At 47.5% G+C, this 23670-nt stretch overlaps 1 protein-coding gene across 1 annotated transcript in view; it reads left to right on the top strand.

The window, feature by feature from the left end:
• Positions 1 to 205: 205 nt before the first annotated feature.
• The window catches only part of GNAO1 (G protein subunit alpha o1), a 165270-nt gene continuing 141805 nt past the window's right edge, over positions 206 to 23670 (top strand). The window contains exons 1-2 of the mRNA XM_036068938.2: positions 206 to 1171; positions 1395 to 1437. Coding sequence (XP_035924831.1) covers positions 1054 to 1171; positions 1395 to 1437 — 161 coding nt within the window. The 5' untranslated portion in view covers positions 206 to 1053. The remainder of the gene's footprint in view (positions 1172 to 1394; positions 1438 to 23670) is intronic.

The following is a 23670-nucleotide window of genomic DNA, read 5'->3' as shown; positions in this document are numbered from 1 at the left end:
CGCCAGGCCCGCACGCGCCCACCTCGGGGAGCCGCAGGCTGGGGGGCGCTGGGGGAGGGGAGGCCGCGCCGCGCGCGCGCGCGCGCCGCCGCCAGCTGACGCGGGCCCCAGCGCGCGCGCCTCCCCTGTCCCCCGCCCCTCCCCGTCCCGGGGGCCCGGCGCGCGGCCCTGCTGACGTCAGCGGACGGCTTGCGGTGCGGGGTGCGCAGAGCCGCTGGCGCACTCGCGCGCTGCGCTCGCCCCCTCCCCCGCCCGGCCTGTGGCGCGCGCGCTCGCTGGCTCTCCCTTCATTTTTTTCTCCCCTCCCTCCCAGCCTCTCTCTCTCCCTCTCTCTCTCTCTCTCTCTCCCCCTCGAGCTCCCGGCTGCCCGCGGCTCCCTCGCGCTCTCCCCTCTCCGGTAGGCTCCACCAAGCGATGCGAGCTTTGGGAGACAGCGACACCGCCTCCCGCTAGAGACCTGCCCCCCGGCCCAGCCCGGCCCCCTGCCCAGCCCTGCCCTGCGCGCAGGGGTCGGCGAAGGCGCCGCGGACGCACCGACGGCTGAGGACCCGCGATGCACATGCACTAGCAGCACCCCCTCACTCACTCCCTCCACACCCCGCGCCGCCGCCGCCTCCTCCTCCTCCGGCAGCAGCGGCAGAAGGACCCACCCTGCCCCCCACCCCACCCTCCGCCGGCTCCGGCTGCGGCTCCTGCCTCAACTATTATTTTATTTATTTTGGGTCGTGCACAAGCCTCAGTGCCTGCAGCCCGCGCCTCCTCGGACCGCGGGCGCCTCCTCCCTCGGCCCCGGAGCCCCAGACCCCGGCCACCTTCGCCTCGACACCCCTAGAGCCCGCCAGCTGCCGCGAGTCTCCGCTGCTGGAATCTTGTTAGCGGCCGTCTTTTTGGGGGGTTCTGGTTTCCCGACATTTTTGTTTTCAGCCAAGGGAAGGATATCGTGGTTTTTTCCCTTTTGAGCCCAGGCTCTGCTCTCTGGGGGGGTGGGGGGCGCGCCGAGCCGGGGAGCCGTGCCAGCCGAGTCGTGCGGGCTGTGGCAGGGAAGGGGCCACCATGGGATGTACTCTGAGCGCAGAGGAGAGAGCCGCCCTCGAGCGGAGCAAGGCGATTGAGAAAAACCTCAAAGAGGATGGCATCAGCGCCGCCAAAGACGTGAAATTACTCCTGCTGGGTAAGGACTGGGGCTGCGACCCCCATCTCCCGACCCCGGCCATTCCGCACCCACCTCCGCCCGCTCTCCCACCCTACTCGTGCCTGGGGAGACCTGGTCCCCGATTTGGCACCACTGTGTGCCTAGGATCATCCACCCTCTCGCCTGCTTTACCCCCATGCCCCCCCCCCTCCGTTCCCCTAAGCTGACACTCACCAGTTTTTCCCCCTGTCTGTCCCAACAGGGGCTGGAGAATCAGGAAAAAGCACCATTGTGAAGCAGATGAAGTAAGTCCCTGTGGCGTTGGGATTTGTACTTTTATTAATTTTTTGTCATTTGTATTATCTTGCTCATTCCACATTGCTTTCCAGGCCTGGTTTCTGATTCGCACACACACATGCACACACACACACACACCTGGATTTGACTCCCCTCCCCCACGCCCTACGTTGGTTCTGGGTCCTCCACCCCAACTCCCTGGTGGGTGTTTTTTTTTTTTTTTTTGCGGGGGCGGGGAGGGAAGTGAAGCGCCTGTAGTTGTATGAATGACAGTGTCCGCCATATTGATCAGAACATCACACTATTGGCATGATTATGATCATTACTCTTGCTCCTTGGGTGTATCACTACCTCCATTTCTGTCTCTGTGTCTCGTTTCATTCTGTATTTCTCTCTCCTCCTCCCCCGCGCCCCCCCCCATTCCACATCCTTAATCCCACTTGCCACTGCTCTTCTCCTGGGGCAGTGATTTTGAACTTGGCTAAAACATGGAGGGGACCCAGCCCTAGACTGGGGTGGAGGATCAAGTGTCTGCTGTTCAGGGTTTTGGTGCTGAATTGGAGGTTGTTGTTTCTGCTCCCCCACCCCCATCACCCAGAAAAAGACTAGGGTTAGGGGAAGGGGTATGTGGTAGGGGAGGGGGTGGGTTTCCAAGCAGGTGTGACTGGCACAGCTGTATCCAAGGCAGAGGTGGAAGGGGGACGCTGGTTGAGGCTGAATGCCCGTCCCTTGCTTCCCCCCCCCCCCGCCTGCCCCCCCTCTCCCCAGCGTTTGCTCTCCTGACAGGGGCCGTTTTCCTTCACTCTGTGGCCTTTATCAATGTATTTATTTACACTCTGCATAGGCCATCTTCCTTGTAATCTACCCACAATGCGGATTTCAGGCCCCACTTGCCACCGCCCCCTTCTGCCTTAGATATCATTTTCCCCTCCTAATTAACTGGGGGTGGATTTGAGTGATGGTTGAAAATTAAAACAAAATGGGATATTCCTTCCCTTCCACACTTTCTCAGTAAGGAGCCTCGCCCCTCCTTCCCACTCTCACGGCTTGCTTCTTGCCCCATCCACTTGGCAATTCCTGGTGAGCCCACAGGCGGCTTTGCTTGGGAGGGGGTGACCTGCGGGGAAGGGGTGTGCACCCTCAGGGCCTCCTGGCCCTGCTGCTTCCGTTGGCCTGTCAGTTCGGGACAGAGGAGTTCGTTAAGACCGTTTAGCGAGGATTCCACGTCGCTTTGCTGTGACACCTTCGTGCACACACAGCTCCTAATTAGGGGTTGCTGTGCAGTAAACAAAAATGATTATTTTTCAACTTGACAGAATAGCTGAAGTAATTGCATCCCGTAGGAAAACAATGGAAAATAAAAACCCCTTTCGCGGAAAGGTGGGTGGGAGACGAAGCATGCTTGCGGTTTCAGACCCAAGATGCAAAAAATTTTGCATGTGTAACAGGCATGACAAGCGGGTTCTAGGCGGCGCCATGATGGTAGGGAGTAGCGACTCGGAGACAATTTCCCCACGTCTGCTTGACATATTCTTATTTTCGTTCGAGAGCTCCCTTGGGCTTTCTTTGCAGAGGTCCCCTTGGCTCTCCGTACCCCTCTGAGCCACGGGTAATTTGGCCTGGGGCTTCTCTGGAGCTTGTGCAGCCCAAATGGATGGGGAGGCGGGGCCTGGGGAATTGCTCTTTGCAACAAGGTGCATGTTGCATCTGCCTGGAGCCCTTGCAGGTCGGTAAATGCAAGCAGCGCCACCCCTCTCTCCCAGAGGAGGATGTTTTAAAACTTCAGAAGTCTGTAATCTGCAGTGGCGGCCTCAAAGCCAGGTGGAAGCCCCAGCCACCGGGGCTGGGTGAGGTTTCAGGCGTTGCGAGTGGTGGACAGCGCCCAGCTGAGGCCGGAAAAGTCGATGGGGCTCAGCTCGGTGGCGCTCGGCTCGGCTCGGCTCGGTGCGGACTGGGCGCGGGGCTCGGAGGGACTCGGCAGTGTTCGGAACGGAGTCGGGGCCCCGGAGGAGAGAATCGAGCTGCTTCGGAGGGGGCCGAAGGCACTCGGAAAGGCTCGGGGAAGTGGGTGGAAAGAGCCTGCAAATTAACTTTGCATCCACCAAGGCAGCTCCTTACCTGCTTTTCCCCGAACATGCCCCATAAATTAGGTTGATTTAATAAGAAGTTTAAAAATATATACTGAATCCCCCAAAGGTTACGTCGCCTTTTTTATTCAAAGAGAGCTGAGTTCTCCGAGGAAATAGGTGTGCCATTTTAGAATGAAAATTCCTAATTATATACTGGGGCAGGAAATCTTAAATGAAGGTTATATGTAGACTTTTCCCGGGAAAGTCTTATGTGTCTCATATTTAGTTACACTGAGGAGGGGGAAAAAGTCAAGCCTTTGATGTTTGAGATGGTTAAATCAGATACCAGAGCATTTCTTCTCTTTTCCGTGTACCCTCCCCCCCCCCCTCCACTTTTCTTACTCCCACAGGATACATTTTTGGAGAAAAATGTCAGGCAAAACTGAGATTTTGTAGGTAAAAGTATTGATATATTTTTTTAAAACTACACCAGCTCTTTAGGAAATAGGCTAGGTTTGTTCAAAACGTCAGTGAAAAAGATTTCTGGCTGTGTACATTTTGCACAAGGGACCCTGGCATCTTGTCCTCCTGAAGCATTCATGAATGGCAGCTTTTCCTGTGAGCCCTCCAGCTTGGCTTGAAATAAATCAGATCAGGGCCTTGTGCCAAGCTGGATGCAGGACTTGTTTTATTAACCACAAAATGTGGGATTGGTGTCACTGTATCCTAGTGACAAATTCTTTTGAGTCCTCCCTTGCAGAGATGATTTTCCCAATCGCCACTTGACTGAAAATCACTTGAGTCAGGAGACCTGTACTGTGGGTGGGGCGGGGCCCAAAAATCTGGGTGGCATTTAAGAAAGCAGTTTTGGACTTGCCTGTGTAGTGTGATTGGTGACCAACCTATCAGGCCATATGTATGAATTAATTTGGATGCTGCTTTATTTCACCTGGATAGAAGAAATTAGAGAGTCCTCCTTGAGTGATTGCCCTGTGAGAATTTGATGATTTCCTAATGGGGAATGGAGTTTAATTGCTCCTGTTGGATTGAAAGAATATTGATATTCAGATATCACCAGACCCTTTTAAATCAGCATTTCCAGAAGAGCAAAGAGCCATTCCGTTGAGCCCGTATGCTCATCCGTGTGTTGTGGTGTGCTGATTGGAAGGAATAAGGTTCCATATATGCCATAGTAAGTGAAGTTATATGACAAAGGACTGACTAGTAGATGCTGCTCAGAAAAAAGTATTAACATTGACATCAGGCTAGGAATGTTGCAGGGAGACTGACCTTTGAAATTCTTTTGCTTGATACGTGTTATAGTGGGAAACCTCTGTCCATTTAAGAGATGCCACACATTAGACCGTCATTTAAAAGCCTGATTCTTAATACTTTATTAAAAGTTTCATTTGAACATAGCTTGCTGGGGTGTTTTTTTTTCTTTGCATATGTGATCGTGAGTTAGCCTTTGGGAGCTCTCTGTCAGACAATCCAAAACATAATTTCAGTACTGAGACATAAACAACGATCGTTGAAACAGCACAAATAAAATTTTACACACACCATGAGTAATCAGGGACCTTTTTTAATATGTGGTATTTAAATAATTCTGCTCATTAGGAGGCCGTGACTTCACCTGTGATATGGCCGCATCATTTTTGCAATCTGTGGGAGTCTTTATTCAGACTAATCAAAATTTTAAAAGGTGTTAATTTTATTTAATTAGCAAAACCCTTACAAAGAGCTCTCTTGAAGAATTATATTTTATGAAGTATGGAAGCAACAGAATATCATTTTAAGGTACTTCCCATTTTGAGCTGTGACAACTGTTAGGGCTACCGCCCTGGTGAAAATGTAAAAGGAACTTGTGGAGTTGCTGTAGGCACCACAGTTCGCCCTCATTTGAGGTGTTGAGTTTTCTGTGATGTCACGTTCAGGCTATCTGTCTCTGAAGCAGGAAGTGGATTTTTAGGAAGATAGAGAGTTGGAAGGTGGCAATGAGGTGTGGCCTGCAAGCTGCTGGCTTTATATATAAATGGACGCAGTAAAATGGAGCACTTTGGGTGTGAGCTCGTTCCCAAGGTGCCTGCTCAGTTCCACTGTAAAACAAATTCCAGGATTTGCCTGGTGAAGGCATCCTTTCTCACACAAATATCCCAGCCCTTACAACAGGTTATGATTCTGAGGACAGACCCCATCCTGTTGGGGCAGGGAGTCTTAAGACGTCACCTGCTGCCAAAAGCTGGGGGTGTCCTCCCACCAGCTGACCCTGCCTTTGTAACTAGGGTGTCTCCTGTTTGGCTTAGGTTCATGGCAAGCCTGTGTTCATTCAGCACACTGCTGTGCAGCACCTACTAAGTGGAAGGGAATGGCCACTTGCAGCCATCACTCTGTAGAGTGCAGCCGTCTTAAAGGGCGTTTCCTGCACATCCCGGAAGGGTCCCATGTGGAGGCAGCACTCTGGAGAGCTACTCTTCTAGATTTGTGGACTTGTTATTTCTGCAATCTTCTCTTTGGCTGCTTTGCCCTTCCCCCTTCCTCCTGTCTCCATGTTTATTCAAATGGATGCACCTTGCTCTCTGGAGACGGCACGAGCACAAACACAATGTCAGATCAAGTAGCAGATGAGTTCTCCTTTGCTGATGGATGGTGCTCTCTCCCTGCTTACTGTTCACTGAGCTGTAAATACCAGCAGACCTTCCTGCCAGAAGAGTAGCAAACAGTCCACCTGATCTCCTCAGGAATCAGCTGTGGAACTCTTGAACCTCAGTTACCTGTTGGGTTCTGAAGTAGAACCTGTCTGCTTGTTGAAAGGGTTGTTCCTGATTAGATTAAATGGATGAGGCTTCATTCAGGATCGACATGGCTCTAACAGAATCCGGAGTTTCTGTTCTCTCGGTATGGGACTAGATTAGATTCGCGGTGCTCAGAGTCAGAGTACTGTCTTGTTTCTCTAGCACTTGGAACTCCCCAGATTATAGTGTGCTCCTCAGCGTGCCACACCTGCTAAAGATAGGGCAGGTCACTCATGTTTTTCAGCAGCTCACAGTACCCTCTCTCTGTTAACACTGAAGATTTAATATGAGCAGAATACTGTCCTGTTTTTCTGACATGTGGTCAGTCCATCTGGATGCAGGGACTTGGTTCCCTGTCTCCCAGGGCGTCTTCAGGCTCTCATTTCTTACGAAGCTAGACAGACCATTATCACAAGAGCCACACCGTGATCTGAAAGACAATAGACACGCTGGGAAAGGGATGATTTCAAAATGGGAAAATATTTTAGAAAGGGTTACCCCAAGACTTGACACTGGCAAAGAACAACTTTTGGTGTTGGCAAAAGAAAACTCTGTGTGTGTGCGTGTTTGTGTGTGTACACATCCTACATGAATTTAAGAACAGCAGGTACTATGAGTAGGGCACTTTACCTTATGGATTGCATCACCGTAAACAGCTTAACGGTGCTCAGATGATCTCCATTCTAAGAATTTGTTTAAATTTGTATCACATTCTTATTTTATCCTGTGCTTCCTGCTCATACACAATACTGGTTAGAAAAGAAACCATCCAACAAATCCGGCATTAGCACAGAAGGGAAGGAGAGGAAGGAGCTGCAGCCTGTTACCCTTTCAAGCAAATAGCTAATTTCTTTTTTAGAGAAGCTGTTTAGCATGCATCTCTAAAATTGAGAGTGATTAAGAGCATGGACTCTGTAACCAGGCTACCTGGCTTCAAATCTTAGCTCTGCCACTAACTAGGTGTGTGACCTTAAACAAGTTGCCTGACTTTTTGTACCTCAGTTTCTTTGCCTGTAAAATGGGGCTGATAATAAAAATACCTAATAGGGTTGTTGAGAGCAGTAAATAATATAGTATATGAAATGCCCTTATCACCGTGTTCTAGAAATCATTATACAAATGTCAACTGTAGTTTTTATTCCTTTGACTGATTAGTGGGTGTTCCCTTCCCATATGGAGTTCTCTTCTGAAGTACGTGGGCCTTACCTTCCTTGAGAGCCAGAAGGGGAGTGCTGTGGTTCATGCTCATGGCTTCTCTCCCTTGCCTGCTCTGCAGCGGCAGTTATATAACACACTGTGTTGTCATAACTGATGTGACATTTTTGATGGTGCAGCTGCTTCAGCCCATGAGGCCGGAGTGATATTGCAAAGAGTGGGAAACAGCACTGGACCAGGAGTCAAGACAAGTGGCTCTCCCCCTGCCTCTGGGGGTTCTGTTTACCCCAGCTCCTTCCCTGTTCTAAGTGGTCCACAAAATTGGGAACTGCCTTCATTTTCAGGGTCTTGACATCTTTGATGCGAGGTTCTAAATGTAAAAGCATCAATTACAGTTCCATCCTGCAGGGGTAGGGGCTAAGAAGGCCAAGAGAATTGCAGAATAGCAACCTCAACCACAAAGCTTTGTCAGCCAAGAAAGGCATAGTCCTGAGAGGCATTTTGAGGAAACCACCTCTAACCAAACTTTTCTTGCAGATGTGGTTCTCAAACCAAAGAGGAGGATCTGAAAGTATCCTGTTAGTAAAAAACAGGATGTTTCTGGGAGAAGAGCCCCAGTGACGTGTTGGAGGGAGAGGCGGTTTGTCTGTGGCTTCCAGGATTCTTAGAAATGGAGACAGCCTGGCTCCACCGGGGATGGCTACAGATGAAGGAACTTGCCTGGGGTCAGGTGCCTCAGATCCCAGGGCTTGGGAGATTTGCAGACCAGTAAAAGGGGAGGATCAGGAGAACTGTGTTTTAATTCTGACTCATTCTCTAATTTGACTTTGGGCAGGTCATTTAGCCCCTCTGAGCCTCGGTTTGTTCATCTCTTAATTAGAACGTGGGCTTTCACCACAGAATTTCTCAGGCCTCTTTCAGGTTTCTAGCTCTAAGATCCAGTAAATGCAAAGAGAAACCTAGAAGCCTGAAATGCAGGGGGGAATAGTGGGAGTATTTACCGCCCACACCTTTTATCTGCTGAGCCATCTTTAGTTCTAATTTTCTTTACAGAGAAGAGGAAAAACATTGTGCTTTTCATAGCACAAAAAAATTTAAGTAAAATAAAATCCTCCAAGGCTAATAGTCAGTGCCCTGAATTTGTCCCCCTACTCACTTAATTTCTCAACCAAGAAGGAGGAAAGAAAAAAGGGGAATAGCATGTAAGGATAGTACTCCACAGCCAAGAACTTACCCTGGATTCTCTATGTCATAGCCAACCGATAGGTTTTCTGTGGAAAATTGTTACCTTATAGGGACGGCTCCCCCATGCCATAAAATCAAATCTGGGTCACCTGCCTCCAGGGTCTCAGAGCACTAATGCTTATTACATACTGTCAGTTAATTGTGTGTGTAATGTATCTGTCTCCTTTGCTAGTCTTGGTGCCCCTTCCTTACCAGGGCTCCCTAAAGCAGGGATGGTGACTTATTTTTGCTCATAATACAGCACTGAGCCCAATGTGTAGCACACAGGAGGTGCTTCATAAATGCTTGATAAATGAAGAAAAGAGGAAGAAATGAGGTTCACAAGGACCTCAAACTCACTTGTACGTAAGCCGGAATAATAATTTGGAAGTCTTTGAGGATCGTAGCGTTCATCATATTCAGTGCAATCCATTATCCTCATTTGTTTTTTTCATATCAACCTATGAGGAAAAATAGCCATCAGCTCCATCTTACAGATGAGGAAGAGAGGCTCAGAGAAGATGGGTGGCTTGCTCAAAGCCACACAGCTTCGTCAGTGACAGTGATGTATTCAGACCATAATTTGTTTACTTCCAAAGCCTATGTCCTTTCCATTCTAACCCTATGGGGTTCTTACTAGACCACCACCAGTGTGGGCAGAGGAGAGCTGGCAGACTGGGACCCAGTACCCATGAGCAGATGGGATGGCATTAGCTTTGGTTGAGCACAGTGTGAGAGAATAGCAAGTGCTAGATTGGTGCTGGGTTCCTTTTGGAGGTGGAGGTGGTGGCCATCGTCATATTTGACATTGATTCTGACACCAGAATGTTCCCTAACCATCATCTGGACAGCTCCTGAAATCATTTTCTGTTGCTGCCTCAGAAGTGTGGGCCGTTTGTGGGTGGCAACAGAGAGAAGCTGCCACTGAATACTTTGGCTTTGGTGGAAGCAGGTGGTTCAGAGGAGACTTGGGAAAGACAGAATAGTAGTATATACATCCATTCAACTATCCATCTATCCATCTATCCATCAATCAATCCATCTTTGCATCCATAAGCATTTACTGAGCATCTACTGTATGCTGGACATATACATGGTGTCATGGAAGTAGAGAGGAAGGTCTAGGTTCCTGCCCTTCAGGAACTTAGACTGAAGGGAGTGACATGTAAAGGACGCTTATACTTCAGAGCAGGAAGCCCATGAGGCTGTGGGAGGATGGGGGGCACCATCTCTAGGCAGGAAGTTCAGGGAGAAAGTGACCCATGGGCTGAGTCTTAAAAACAAATGGTAGCTAGCCAGGTGGAAAAAAGGAATGCCAGGCAGAGGGACCAACATGTAAAAAAGCTCTAAGATATGTCAGCACATGGAGCAGGCTGGGAGTGTAAAATAACTCGGTTTGATTAGAGCACAGTCTGTAAGAGGACTGTCCAGAGATGAAGGAGGAAAAAGGAGACCGAGATAGATCATGAAAGGTCTTGTCTACGGTGCTAAGAACTTTAGATTTTATTCTGAATACAGTAAGATGCCACCAAGAGGGCTTTTTTTACTGAGGTGTGATTGACAACATTATATTACTTTCAGGATTTCAATGTAATGGTTTGATATTTGCGTAAATTGCAAGATGATCACCACAATAAGCCCAGTTAACGTCCATCACCACACATAGTTACAGATGTTTTTCTTATGATGACAACTTTCAAGAACCATACGGTTCTAAGGAAATGGGTGGCAGGATCATTTTTTTGCACTTGAGAAAGATCACCTTTGTGGGCTAGAGAGAGCCATGCCCAGAGGTTAAAAGACCAGGTGGGAAGTTATTTTTGTGATCCAGGTGGGAAAAGATTAAGAAGTAACTTAAAGCAGTGGAGTGGGAAAAGGAAACCGACTAAGAGATACTTGGGCAATAGAATAATTGAACTTATTTGATAATCAATTGGAAGGGCGTTGGGGAGGAACTTCATTTTATATATTTATTTATTTATAAGATTTTATTTACTTATTTGACAGAGAGCAAGGGAGCACAAGTGGTGGGGAGGGGTGGGGGGAGAAGGAGAAGCAGACTCCCCACTGAGCAGGCAGCCCGATGCGGGGCTCGATCCCAGGACCCATGAGATCATGACCTGAGCCGAAGGCAGAGGCTTAACCAACTGAGCCACCCAGATGCCCCAAGGAACTTCATTTTAAAGGATATAGACAGGGGGGCGCCTGGCTGGCTCTGTCAGAAGAGCATGTGACTCTTGATCTTGGGGTCATGAGTTTGAGCCCCACATTGGCTGAAGTGATTACTTAAAAAAATAAAATCTTTAAAAATAAATAAACAAAGGATACAGGCAAGAATGAGTCCAGGATTCCTGGTTTGGGCTGCGGTGGGGTGGTAGTGCCATTCCCTGAGATGGAGCAACACAGGAGGGGGAGGGAAGGCCTGCAGAGAAAAATGATGACTTGCTTTGTTCATGTTGGTGAGTTTTATGGATCGTCTAAGTGGAGATCTCTGGCAGGCAGTCAGATATGTGGGGTAGGATGTAGGACACACCTGGGGGGGAGGGTCAGTGTGGGATTCTGTGCTGCTTTGGGCTGTGGGAGCCATGAAAGTTGGTCACCTCACCAGGCCGAGTGAAAAGGCAGAGGATGCATCTCCCCACCACACGCACACGCCCCATGTGACAGTCATTTAGGAAGAGGAGGCTGCGAGGGAAACCGAGAAGGGATGAGCTAAGGGATGGAAAGGAAACCAAGGTGGAGCAGCAGCATGTAAGCCAAGGAAGGAAGGAAGGAATTTCCAGAAGGAAGAGGTTGAGTCAGGTAACTGCAGTAGTCAAATAAGCTGAAAACTGACAGGTGCCCAGTGGATCTGGAAAGTTTTTGGTGAACTTGGCAAGAGCAGTCCCAGTGGAGTGGCAGGAAGAAAGTCGAATTGCAGTGGGCGTTAGGTAAGTAAGTGGGACTGAGCCAGTGGAGGCCATGAATGGAGACCCCTGGAAAAGAAACATGGGTTCTCGAAGGAAAGGGACAGAGGGAAGAAGGGAGGGAGTGAAGGGGGTTGAGCAAGGGCTTTATTTTTATTGTTTGTTTGGCTAGCATGGTGGGACCTGATCCACTGAGAAGCAGAAAGGAAAGGGCCCAGGTGGAGGGAGATGTTGAAGGTATAGGAAAGAAGAAGTGGTGGAAGGAGCAGAGCCCCAAGAGGATGGGCAGAGACGGGGTGCAGAGTATGGTTGGGCAACCTGGTATTGACACGAATGTGCATCACCTTCCCTGAGACTGCCAGAGGGTGGTGAGTATAGGGAGTGCGTAGAGAAATTTGGAGGGAGGGATGATGGGGACAAAATGTTGAGGGGGTTCCTGCCTTACCTTTAATTTTGCTGAAGTGAGAAGAGTTAAAAAAGCAACTGTGCTCATTTACCAGAACACCAAAGACTTGTAACCTTTCTTCTACTCAAACCATTCATTTATTCATTTACCCAGTATTTATCTAGCACCTGTTATGCGTTAGGCACTGTTCTGGGTGCTTGGAGATTCAGTGGTGAACAAGTCAAGTCCCAGGGGACTCAGGCAATAACTTCATAAACAAATAATCAGGCATAGTAATTGCAGACCGTGAAAAATTTTCTGGAGTCACATCTTTGAGTAAGACCTTACACTGATCACCGAGGGATCCAATTCCTGTCCTTGGAGAGTTGAGTCAGTTGAAGGAGACAAATTGGTGCCATGAAGGCCCAGAAGAGGCAATAATGGAGTTCAATTTGGACAAGGGCTCAGGATCACACATGCCTCAAGACAGCTAGGTGGAGAAATGAGAGTTCAGTGGACACCAATTGTTTTACTCTTTCCAGGTTGTTCCAGTGAGGCTGCCCATCACTGCCCCTTGCCACTTGAAGATAAGAAGTGGGTGTGTGACCCAGGCCTTGCCATTTACAAAATCCCATTTCCCTGGCCACAGTGACTGGGGAATGGGGTAAGACTCAGTCCAGGCCAGTCAGAATCCTTTGGAATTTGATAGTCAGTACGAGAAAGAAGCTCTTCATCTGGGATCCCAGCAAGATCTTCACTGGGTTGGAATGATGAAAGCCAGGAGCTGTCTGGGGCCACTTTTCCACGTCTCCATTACTCTGCAAGGAGGAAGCTTGCTTATCATGGGACAGACTGAGGCTGTGAGAGACTGGGACGTGAGGGAGGGAATGAGGAGAAGACAGAGACAGAGGAAGCCAGAAAGACATCTGACAGTAATTATTATAATCTCTGAAGCTGGCTCTGTGGACCTGAAAGTTATGTGAACCAATAAATCCCTTCTTTTACATAAACGATTTCAGCTGGAATTGTCTCGTCATCCAGGAAGAAGAAACAGTGTGAGCTAAGCACAGAAGCAGGACTCAAACATGCAGGGCACCATCAGGGAGCAGTGGGCAGTCTTATGTGACCAAAGGGCTTGTGGGAATATGAGGAGAAGTGGTTAGAAAGGAAGAGCAGAGCTAGATTGTGGGGTTCCCAGACTGCTTTGCTAAGGCGCATATACTTTGAATATAGAGTAGGGTGCGCTACCCTCCAGGGTAGGGTAGTAGGGTGCCAAGTCAGGAGAGCTTGAAGTGGAAGACCAGAGAAGATGCCTAAAAGCAGAGAGAGATTTTTGTAGTCTGAACTGGGAAACTGGAAGGAAAGGCAATGAGGAACTGGGTGGGGAAGAGATTTGGGGAGGCAAAATGGGTGAATCCTGGTGTCTAGTTGAGCATAGGGAGAAGCAAGTTGATCAGACAAGTCCTCCCAGTTTTGAACCTGGGTGTCGGAGTTCAGTGATGCCATCAAGTTAGGAGGCATAGCAGCGGGGAGAGGGGTAGTAGACAGAAGAGGGCAAGTCAAAGCACAAGCACGAATTTTGGGTCCTTGCAGGATAACCTTTGTATTACGCTCACATCGTTCAGGGGTTGTCTTAGGAAGTCGTTCTGGCCTTTAGAAGAGAGGTCAGGGCTGGCAGGAGGATTGGGCTCAAGCGCCCTGTGTGGTGAGGCCCTGAGAGTGGATGCAGTTCCCCTGGGGTGAGTATGCAGATGGAGAGGAGAAGCCCCCCCCACCCCATTGTGGAGGTGAGCAGGGAAACCTACCTTAGGTAGGCTCATAAGTAGCTCCCCCTGCGAAAAGGGACTGGGAGTCAGAGGAGCACCCTGCTGAGAACCCCAGGGAGGGAATGTGCTTCCAGAAGTTCTATGCGACAGCAGGGTTCTAGTCCATGGCACTGCCAAGCTAGATAAGGACTGAGAAAGGGCCATTGTATTTGGTGATTGAGGCTATTACTGGCCTTTGAAAGAGCAGTTTCAGAAAGAAGCCAAACTCAAGAAATTAGGGTGGGTAACTCCGGACTAGGAGTAAAGAAACCAGAGTGCTGCCTCAGCTCTGTCCCTATTTAGCTTGATGGTCCCAGGCAAGTTCCATAACTTCTCTAGGCCTTAGTATCTTCACATATAAAATTAGGAAACTGGATCGAATGATCTGTAAGCTCCTGCGCAAGTCTTGAGGTCATAATTTAAATTTTGTTGTCCAGCAAAACAGATGTTTTCGTGGTTAAAGGAATTCCCCACCTTCTCCCTGGCCACCCCCAACTTAGATAATAAATTATAACAAAATTAAGCTTTCAGAAGTCTAGTGCTAATTGAGAAAGAAAACTGGGGCATCAGCTCAGGGAATTGTGGACACCAGTGCGTGTGCGTCCACGTGTGCTCTCCACTGAGAGTGTGGAGCCCTGTGAGGTAGGAATTTGTCTCCGAATGCTACCACAGTTTACAAGAGCAGGATCCTGTGCTCCTCTTCCCTGGGGAGGAGTGCTCAGGATGGTTCCAGAGTGCAAATACAAAACCGCCTTGGGGGGCCCCTCTCTCTGAATTCACATGGCTGGGAGAAGGAAGGTTTATGAGCCTGAGCTGGCTGTGTGGGGGAGCTCCAACCAGGGTGGGCGAAGAAGAGCCAGAGGGACCCATGCCTCAGGAGAGAACCAAGCCTGAGGTCACCAGAAGGCAAGGGCAGGGGAGGCACCAGCTCTGCCTCTCAGGCACTCTGTGGCCCTGTCAGTGGGGGACATTGGGGAAGGGATGATAGAATGGCATCTAGTTCTGAGTTATTGCTGGTCTTCCTACCCTTTTTTTCCCCTGTGTGCAAAAAGCCCTGTCGTTTTTTAATCCTTTCCTGAAAGCTTCAATTACATGAACCTCACTATTCCCTAACTTCTCTGGCTCCTGTTTGTTTGTTCATTCTGTGAATACCAGTGGAAGACCAATCATGTGTTGGCACTAAGTTTCTAGGAACAGAGCTTAAGAGCTCTGTTAAGACTGACAGGCTCCCTGCCCTCAAGGACCTTATAGTTTTAGAGAAGGGAGATAGACAGTAAACAAGTAAATGAATGAGTAAGGTCATTTCATACAGTGATATGTTGTAAAGGAGGAAGTAAGGCTTAAACAGAAGAGTGGTTGGCAGAAATGAGGGATAAGGAAGAGGGTCAAGAAAGATCTGAGGAAGGGGTACCTGGGTGGCTCAGTTGGTTAAGTGTCTGACTCTTGATTTTGGCTCAGGTCATGATCTCAGGGTTGTGAGACCGAGCCCTGCATCGCCTGATTAAGATTCTCTCTCTCCCTCTGCTCCTCCCACCCTCCCCTGTGCACTTGTGCACTCTCTCTCTCGCCTAAAAAAAAAAAAAAAAAAAAGGATCTGAGAAAGAGGGAATAGCAGATGCAAATACCCTGAAGCAGAAATGAGCAGAAAGAAGGGTAGGGAGGCTGGACCTTAGGAAAGGAAAAGTGACACAAAATGGGATTAAAGAGGCCTGGTGGCCATGCAGAGAGAGGCATTTGGGTTTCATGCTGAACGCCATGGGTGGTTGAAATACGGGACAATTTGACCTGACTTGTGTATCAAAAAGATCCCTCTGCATTCTGAAAAAAAGCAAAACCATAGGGACAGAAATCACATCACTGGTTTCTGGGGATGGTGGGAAAGAGAAACTGACTACAAAGGAGCACAAGGAAACTTTCAGAGGTGATAGAACTATTCTGTCTCTTAATTGTATGTGGTCATGCAACTATATATGTTTATCAAACCTCGTCAAACTGTATACCTAAAAAGGGTGAATTTACTGTAATTAAATTATAATTCAATAAATCTGACTTGTAAAACGTACACTATTTAATTAAAAAAGAAAAAGAAAAGAACTGCAGTAAGCCTTAACAAAATCCCTTTGGCTGTGTGTGGAAGACGGAGGGAGTGCTCAAGCCTTGCATGCCCTAAGCTGTGCCCTCACTGCTGGTCTCACAGTTGAGCCTCTATTATATGCTTTTCCTGGTGGCTTTCTTAGGTCAGTTTATTGATGTGTGTTCCCAGTTTCCCCATTTACTTAGCTTTCCTTTACAACTGGCTTGAGAGCTCAATGGGGGTAGAAGCCATCTGCTTCCTTCGTGTGGGCCCATGGATACTTGTTACATATTATTGTCCTTACATTTGAATGGTGCTTGAGCGCTTACAAGCTGCTTCCACGTTCATTATCACCTTTGGGCCTTACGACAGTCCTGTCAGGCCACATAGACAACGCCTGTCTCCCCATTTTATAGACCAGGAAACTGAGGTGAAAAGAAGTCCGTGTAGCAAGATCAGAGAAGCATGAATCTTGGAGATCTTAGCTTTGCCATCTGTGGACTCTCAGTGTGATTTGGGGAACACTATTTAGTCTCTTGGAACCTCAATTTCTTAATCATGAGAAAGATGAAAAGGAAACACATTGCAGACACACTGTGAGGACTGAATGAAGTAACAGAGCTAAAAGCACCTAGCACATAGTTGAAATTCACTAAATGTTAGCTGTTTGTATTATTTTTACTATCAGAAAAAAGAGATTTATTCAGGGCAATATGGTCAGTACGTGATGGAGCTAGATCCCAGTTTTTCTGCTTTCAGGTATGTCTCTCCTTCCATCACATCACTGGTAGGCAGTTGATTGGTCCTGGACTAATTAATTACTTTTTACCAAGTCAGATCCTTCAATGCAGTCATTGATTAATTCAACAAGTACTTACTAAGCACTCACCGTGTGCTCAACACTGTGTAGGGTATGATGGTGAACCGAGACAGGCTCCATCTCTGCCCTTGAAAACGGAGGTGCCCTTACAAGAAGTAAGCACTACAGCCGGATAAGAGGTGGAAGATGCTGCGGGAACACCTACATTGGTTTGGGGTGTGGGAAGACTTCCTGGAGGAGGTCACGTTGAAAATGTCTTTTTTTTTTTTAACAACAACAAAAAACCTTTTTAGTTGTGACATAAATTAATATATGTGCAAAATGTTCATTTGTTTTAAAAAGCAAGCATTCATGTAACCATCACTAGGTAAAAAAAAAAATAGGATGTTGCTAATGGCCAGGAAAGTTCCTTAAATATCCCTTCTTGATCACAGCTCTCTCCCTTACTCCCTAACTCCTGACTTTCATGGTGTTTCCTTATATTTCTGTAGAGTTTACCACCCACATGAGTATCCTGTACTCATATAGTTCAGTTTTCCCTGGTTGGGATGTAATTGGAATCATACTGTTATATATTATTAAGTCTTATGTCTTTCCTTCAGTATTGCATTTGTATTATTCATCCACATCGTACATAGCTGTATTTCATTTATTTTCATTGCTATAAGTACTCTATAGCATTCTCTTCTGAATATTTATCATTTTTCTGTGAATTATTTACAAATATTTGTGTATATTGAATGTGCTATATATCATTGACTTCACTGCTAAATAGTATACATCATTATTTACCAGCTATGATTATACTATAATTTATTTATCCATTCTACTGTTGATATGCCTTTGGGTTATTTTGAGTTTTGGGCAATTACAAAGGATGCTGCTATGATCACCCGTGTGGATATATAGCCTAAGGCACATGCCTCTGTGAAGGATTCTTTGGAGTGGAATTGCTGGGAATCTTTACCTATATTAGATAATGCCACATTGTTTCCCAAAGTGGTTATTCCATTTTATACTTGTGCTAGCAGACAGAATTCCTGTTATTCCAAATTCTTGCCAATATTTGGTATTGTCAGACTTTGACATTTTTTGCCAACTGTATAGGTGAGCAGTAGTATTTCACTGTGCTTTTACTTTACATATTCTTGTAAATCAGTACAGATCACTGGTGAGATTGAGCAGCTTTTCACATATGTATTGGACATGTGATTTCTCCTTTTGTGAAGCACCTGTTCTTTTGTGACCGTGTAAATTAGGTTGTAATTTTATTATTAATCTGTAAGAGTTCTTTATATGTTCTGGATACTAGTCCTTTTCCAATTTTATTCATTACAAATATTACCTCCCATTCTCTAGCTTTTTTCATTTTGTTAATGGTGAACCATAATAAAAAGATGTTCTTATTTTTAATGTAGCCAGATTTTTTAGTCTCCCCTATTTGGTTATTGTTTCTTGTGTCCTATTTAAGTAATCTTTCTTTATCTTCAAGTGGCAAAAGCTACTCTCTTTTTTTGCCCTCTTCAAAAAGCTTTGAAGCTTTTTTCTTCCACATGTAGGTATTTAATTCACCTGTAATTCTTGTATGTGGGGTAAGATAGGGGCCTCGTTTTAATTTTTTCCCTGAATGATACCTATTTGTGCCAGCATTGCTTATCCAAAAGGCCGCTTTTTCAGGCACTGTTCTGTAGAACTACCTCTATTTTAAGTCATGTGTTTATATACACAGGGACCTGTTTCTTGTCTCTTTAGACCATTCCACTGGACTCTGTTCTGATGTCAGTACGACACTGTCTCGATTACTGCAGCTTTATAACATGTCTTGATGTTTAGTTTAGCAAACCCCTCCTCTTGGTCATCTTCATGAGTGTTTTGGCTGTTCCTGGCCCGTTGTGTTTGCATGTCAGTGTTAGACTCAGTTTATGACACTAATCTGTTTGGATACAATTGACATCTTTAGATTGGACCTCTTTAAATCTTAAGTTTTCCTGATCCATGAACATGTTACATTTTACCATTTATGTGGGTTATCATAATTTCTCTTAAATATATTTATAATGTTTCCCATAGAGGTCTTATATACTTTCTGTTAGATTTATAGCTAGATACTTGATGTTTACAGGGTCTTGTAACTGCTTCTTTTTTTGATTTGCATTTTGTATCTATTGGTGGTATATGGAAATACGATAGATTTTTGTATATTGATTTTGTATTCATGAACCTTACTTTTTATATAAGTTCTAATGGTTAATCTGTAGATTGTGAGGCCCAGAGAAGGGAGTGACCTGTCTAGGTACCCATAGCTAGCTAGTAACAAAGCAAGAATGAGTGTGGTCCCATTTCTTCTATTTCTACTTCCCAACAACTGTTCAGGAAGGGTTGGGGTAAGCCAGCAGGGAGAAGGAAATAACATTTACTGAACACTTACTATTTATGACGCTTACTACACATGATCAGCTTAACTCTCAGTGGAGGCTGATTTTTGGTTATCCCCATTTTATAGATGAAGGAAGTAAGATTTAGAGAGGTTATTCAAAAAATGTGTTGAGGGTCACACCTTGGTTCATCACTGAGAGGACATTCCAGAGTTGCAGGAGTCCTATTTCTCTTTCATGCATATACCAGTCTGCACACCTTCCCATTCCAGCTTAGACACCCACAGAAGTCTTTGGGCCTCCTACTTTCAACCAGGCTATCTCCCAGGGCCCCCGCCCTGTGCAGATCTGGGCGCCTCTAATAAAGCTCTGTTATCATCTTCAGACTCACACGGGCTTGCTTATTGTCAGCTCCTGGGTTGAGTTCCTACCCAAAGTCCTGAGATCATTTTCACCCTGCCCCCCCCTCCATCGTTCCCTCCCAACCAAGAAAATTAGTTCACAACTTGTTGGGTTCTAGGAACCAAATTAGGAGTTGCCCTGGGCATCTTGTTTCAGTCCTCATTTGAAAATATGGTTGGGGTTTTATGACCCTGTTTTGTTATACAGTGGACTAGAGAGAATTTATGGTTGCAGTCCTTACTGGCACCCCTTCCCCCAGTCTGGCCGATTGGCGGTGGCTGCCTGCACGCAAAGAGGAGACTTGCTGTTGCTGGCTGTGCAAAGAAATTGTGAAATGCTCTGTTTGTGAACACAGCCCAGCAGTGCTCTATTCAGTATGACAGCTTCCTACTCTGAAACACACGGCCCTTCACAGGCTGACTGTAAATTATGCAACCCCGGAGTTAAACAATGAGGACCAATGGGGGAAGGAAGGGGCAAGCTGAGGATTGCGGCCTGGATCTACAGTGGTAGAGCGCAAGCTTCAGCTACTTGGCGATCTGATGGGAGGAAGGTCTTTAGCAATTGAGAAAAGCCAGGAAGTCCTGTCACAGGGCTACTTGTAAAGGGAGTTTTAACTTTTTTCAAAATGTAAATGTTCTTTTCAAACTCTGTTTATCAATTCAGGGAGAGTTTTAGAAACTAGGAGGGACATTTACAAAAGAAAGTAGTCATATGGCGTAATTGAATGCTGTACACAGTATTTAACCTTTGTCCTGATGGCCCCAAGTCATCACTTTTTTCTTATTGCTTTGTGCTAAAAGTCAGCAGTGTCCCTAAGGGCAATTGATGTACAGACCATTTCCCACCCCCTGTCCCCCCTGCCCTGCCCCCATGGTCTTGGAATGCAATTAACTCCACTTTGATATGCCTTCTGTAATTGTCTTGTCTCTTCACTTGCTGTCATCTGTCATGTCTTGATGCTTTCTGTGTTCCTGCCTCGAGCCTTATTTCCCTTCTCTGGTTCTACTCTGAATCTGGAATGGCCTGGAAAACTACATGACTGGGTGTGTCACAGTAGTGTGTAGGGCAAGAACAAATAAGATATAAGTGAGGACCTCTTCTACGAGTAGGGTGCTTGTGCTTTAGTGCTCGGACCTTTCTGCACTTCTGCCTGTTAACGGCAGAGCATTAAGTGTGTATAAACAAACTGGCAACCGTGAACTGCTCTACAAATGTGCGTGATGGTGACACGGTTGGTGTTGTTGTGCACTCTGCTGCTCAGAGTTCTCCGTTGTCCTTCATGGCTCCTGGCAGGGTTTTGATTCACAGAAATTGCTGGACAAGTAGCTTCCAGATAAGGGTGGTGCATTGTCATTTGTTACAAAAGATGCTGGGCTGGCTTTAGCAGCAGGGAGGCTGGGATGTAGGATCTCTGTAGCGGAAGGGTTCTGCTGGGCCCTTTCTGTACAATGGCATGGGCACACATGGGTGCCACGTGGGTCAGGCCGTGTGATCAGCAGGGACATCCCCAGGAGCCCTCCACAGTGGTGGGTACCACGGACATCCCCTCATCTGCATGAGAACTGCAAGGTCACTCAGAGAAGCCAGGCCAGACCCAGTTGCTACTCTTTGGTCAAGACCTGCACTAGCAATTCTTCCAGGGAAGAAGGAATGTGGATTTGGCCATTTTCAGATGTTCATAGCCCTCATACTAAAGTGTTTAAAACCCCTTGGTCAAAATGCTCTCCACCAATATTGTTCGTTCATTTTTTCACTCTGCAGATAGTATTGAGTGCCTACTGTGGACGGAAGGGGAGTAGGGAATGTGTTACCATTTGTAACAGTGGTCTGGGAAGGCCACCCTGAGCAGCTGAAATTAGACCTGATGGAGACAAGGGAGCCTGCCACGGACAGTTGGGGAAGAGGGAATGAAAAGGCGAAGGCTTGGAGTCTGTGAGGAACCACAAGGAGGTCTGCGTAGCTAGAGGCACAAATGAACTGGGAAAAGGGGTCAGTGATTGTTTGGAGTGTGGAGTCAGAAAGAAAGGTCCATCACGAACTGCATAGACCTTTGTCTTGTGGGCGGGCATGTAGACAATTATTCGCTGCAAGGCCAGCTGCTTGGGGGTGAGGGGTGGGGTGTCCTGCATGGGTATGTGTCCTGACAAAGGACATGGGAGGGAAGGAGCCCTGCCAGGAACAATGTGGGTTGACACTGCATGGCCTAGGGAGGACCAGTCATTTCTGGCTAGCCTTCAGGAGACAGCACTGAGAGTGTGGGCCGCTCCGTCCTGCTCATCTCCTAGTCGAGGAGGCTCATCCCTGGCTGCAGCTCGGCTGCCAGCTCTGCCACAGCTCAGTTCCCAGACTGTGAGCACTGAGGCTTGAACAAGGGCAGGGAGGCTGTCCTACAGGCCCCATTCAGGGCTGCTGACCCAGGTGGCCTTGGTCCTAGACACACCCAGCAAGCAAATATGGTGTTGAGGTACAGATCCCCAGGAACCAGAGCCACAGGGCGTATGTGAAGTATAACCAGAATCTTTAGTGGTATGCAATTGAACACATGTGTTAATATGTTCATTTTCATGTGCTTTAGGACAAAAGGTCTCTAACACATCAAAACCATAGTGTTAGTTATAGTGTGGTTTAGATTGAAGTTAAAGTAGCAGGACTTTTTTTTAAAGGCCTAAAAACCATGAAGGTGGCAAAGAAAAAAGTGTTTGGGTAGTGCTATCCTCAAACCTACCGTCAACATGGCAGTGCTGGTTCCGGGCAGGGGTTCCCGTCCCTCTAAGGGACAAGAGAGTGCCTGGGAAGAGCTCCCCCTCTGTCATCTTGGGGTGGGGGTAGCAGTATCTCTGTCCCAACCGCAGGTGCATGAGCTGCCCCGCTCAGTCATCTGCTTCCCTACGCTTGCCTGCCAGGTGCATCCGTGCCCTTGCCTGGGCCTGGCCTGGCCCCCTCGCTACTGCCTCAGCCTTTCTCTGGGTCCGGTGCCTAGAGTCTCCTCACTCTTGCCCTTGGCCGTCCTGCTCAACCACTTCACATGGTTTCCTTTCACCCTCTGCATTGGGTCCAAAACTGCCCTGAGCTTGGAGAACGTACCACAGTCCAGCCGACCACACTGATCCGGAGCTACCTCTTGCTCTGTAGAATGCCTCTCGTTGGCAGCCCCCCACACCCCGCCTCCATGTCTGCCTCCATGCTGGATGCCTAGGCAGGCTTCCTGCCCTCTTCACGTGCGGGGCTGGCCTCCAGGGGCCTCCAAGGGCCGGCTCAGGGCTCATCTCCTCCAGGGGCGTTCCCCTGGATGCGAACTCACACGGGTATCTCCATTCTCTAAATTACGTTGTATGTGGTGCCTGCACCACAGCGTTAGAGTTTTTTAATATGCTGTCATGGGCCCTGAGAGATTACCCCTTTGTTGATCTGCGCGTCACAGATAGACACACGAGTGCACACGCGTGCCCAGGTCCCGGCACAGTCTTGCTCACCACGAGCCTGCCCACGAGCTGTTTGGAGAGAAGCAGTTTGAGCATAGCGGTGTAGTGCGCCAGCTTCGGTGTTCGCCCTGCCTGGTCTGGATCCTGCCTGGGCCTCCTTTTAGCTTTGTGACTTTGGGCAAGTAGGTTTGAGGACCATATGAAACAGAGTGGAGAGTGTCTAGCCCCATACTGGGAACATAATAAATAATAACCATGGTTGTTAATGTTCACCAATTGGCAAATATTTGGTACATGTAAGACTTGCTTCTTCATCTAGGCTGTAAACCTCCTGTGGAGGGAATCCCAATTCATAATCATTTCTACCCCATAAGCCAGATAGGTCCGAGGTACACTGTGAATATTCAGGGTGAATTTACATAATAAATCGAGGAGCCAGTTTACACTGTTGTGGGTTTTCTTGTAAATTGACTGTTGGGTATAGAAGAAGTTTTTGCAATGCTTATGTGAAACTTCAGTACATATACGTGGTATGTAATATTTGTGTATTTTGGTCCCCAGTGGATTGCTGAGCCCATCACACCACAGCTCTTTATGGAGCACTTACTGTCTGCAGGGAGAGGGAAGGGCTCTGCTGCCCGCCCGCCTGTGGAGGGAGCCTCCATCTCCGACTCCCCTGGCTCTCTTCTCACAGCCTAGACCTGTACCTCTGCTCCCTTGCCCTGCACATCTTCAGTTTTCAACTCCTTCCAGCAGGGGCTGGGGCTAGATGTGAGCAACAGAGGGGTTTGTGGTGGGGCCTTTCC

Source organism: Halichoerus grypus, chromosome 15 (assembly GCF_964656455.1).
Source record: "Halichoerus grypus chromosome 15, mHalGry1.hap1.1, whole genome shotgun sequence".
Taxonomy (NCBI): Eukaryota; Metazoa; Chordata; class Mammalia; order Carnivora; family Phocidae; genus Halichoerus; species Halichoerus grypus.
This window is presented reverse-complemented; position numbering and strand designations above follow the sequence as displayed.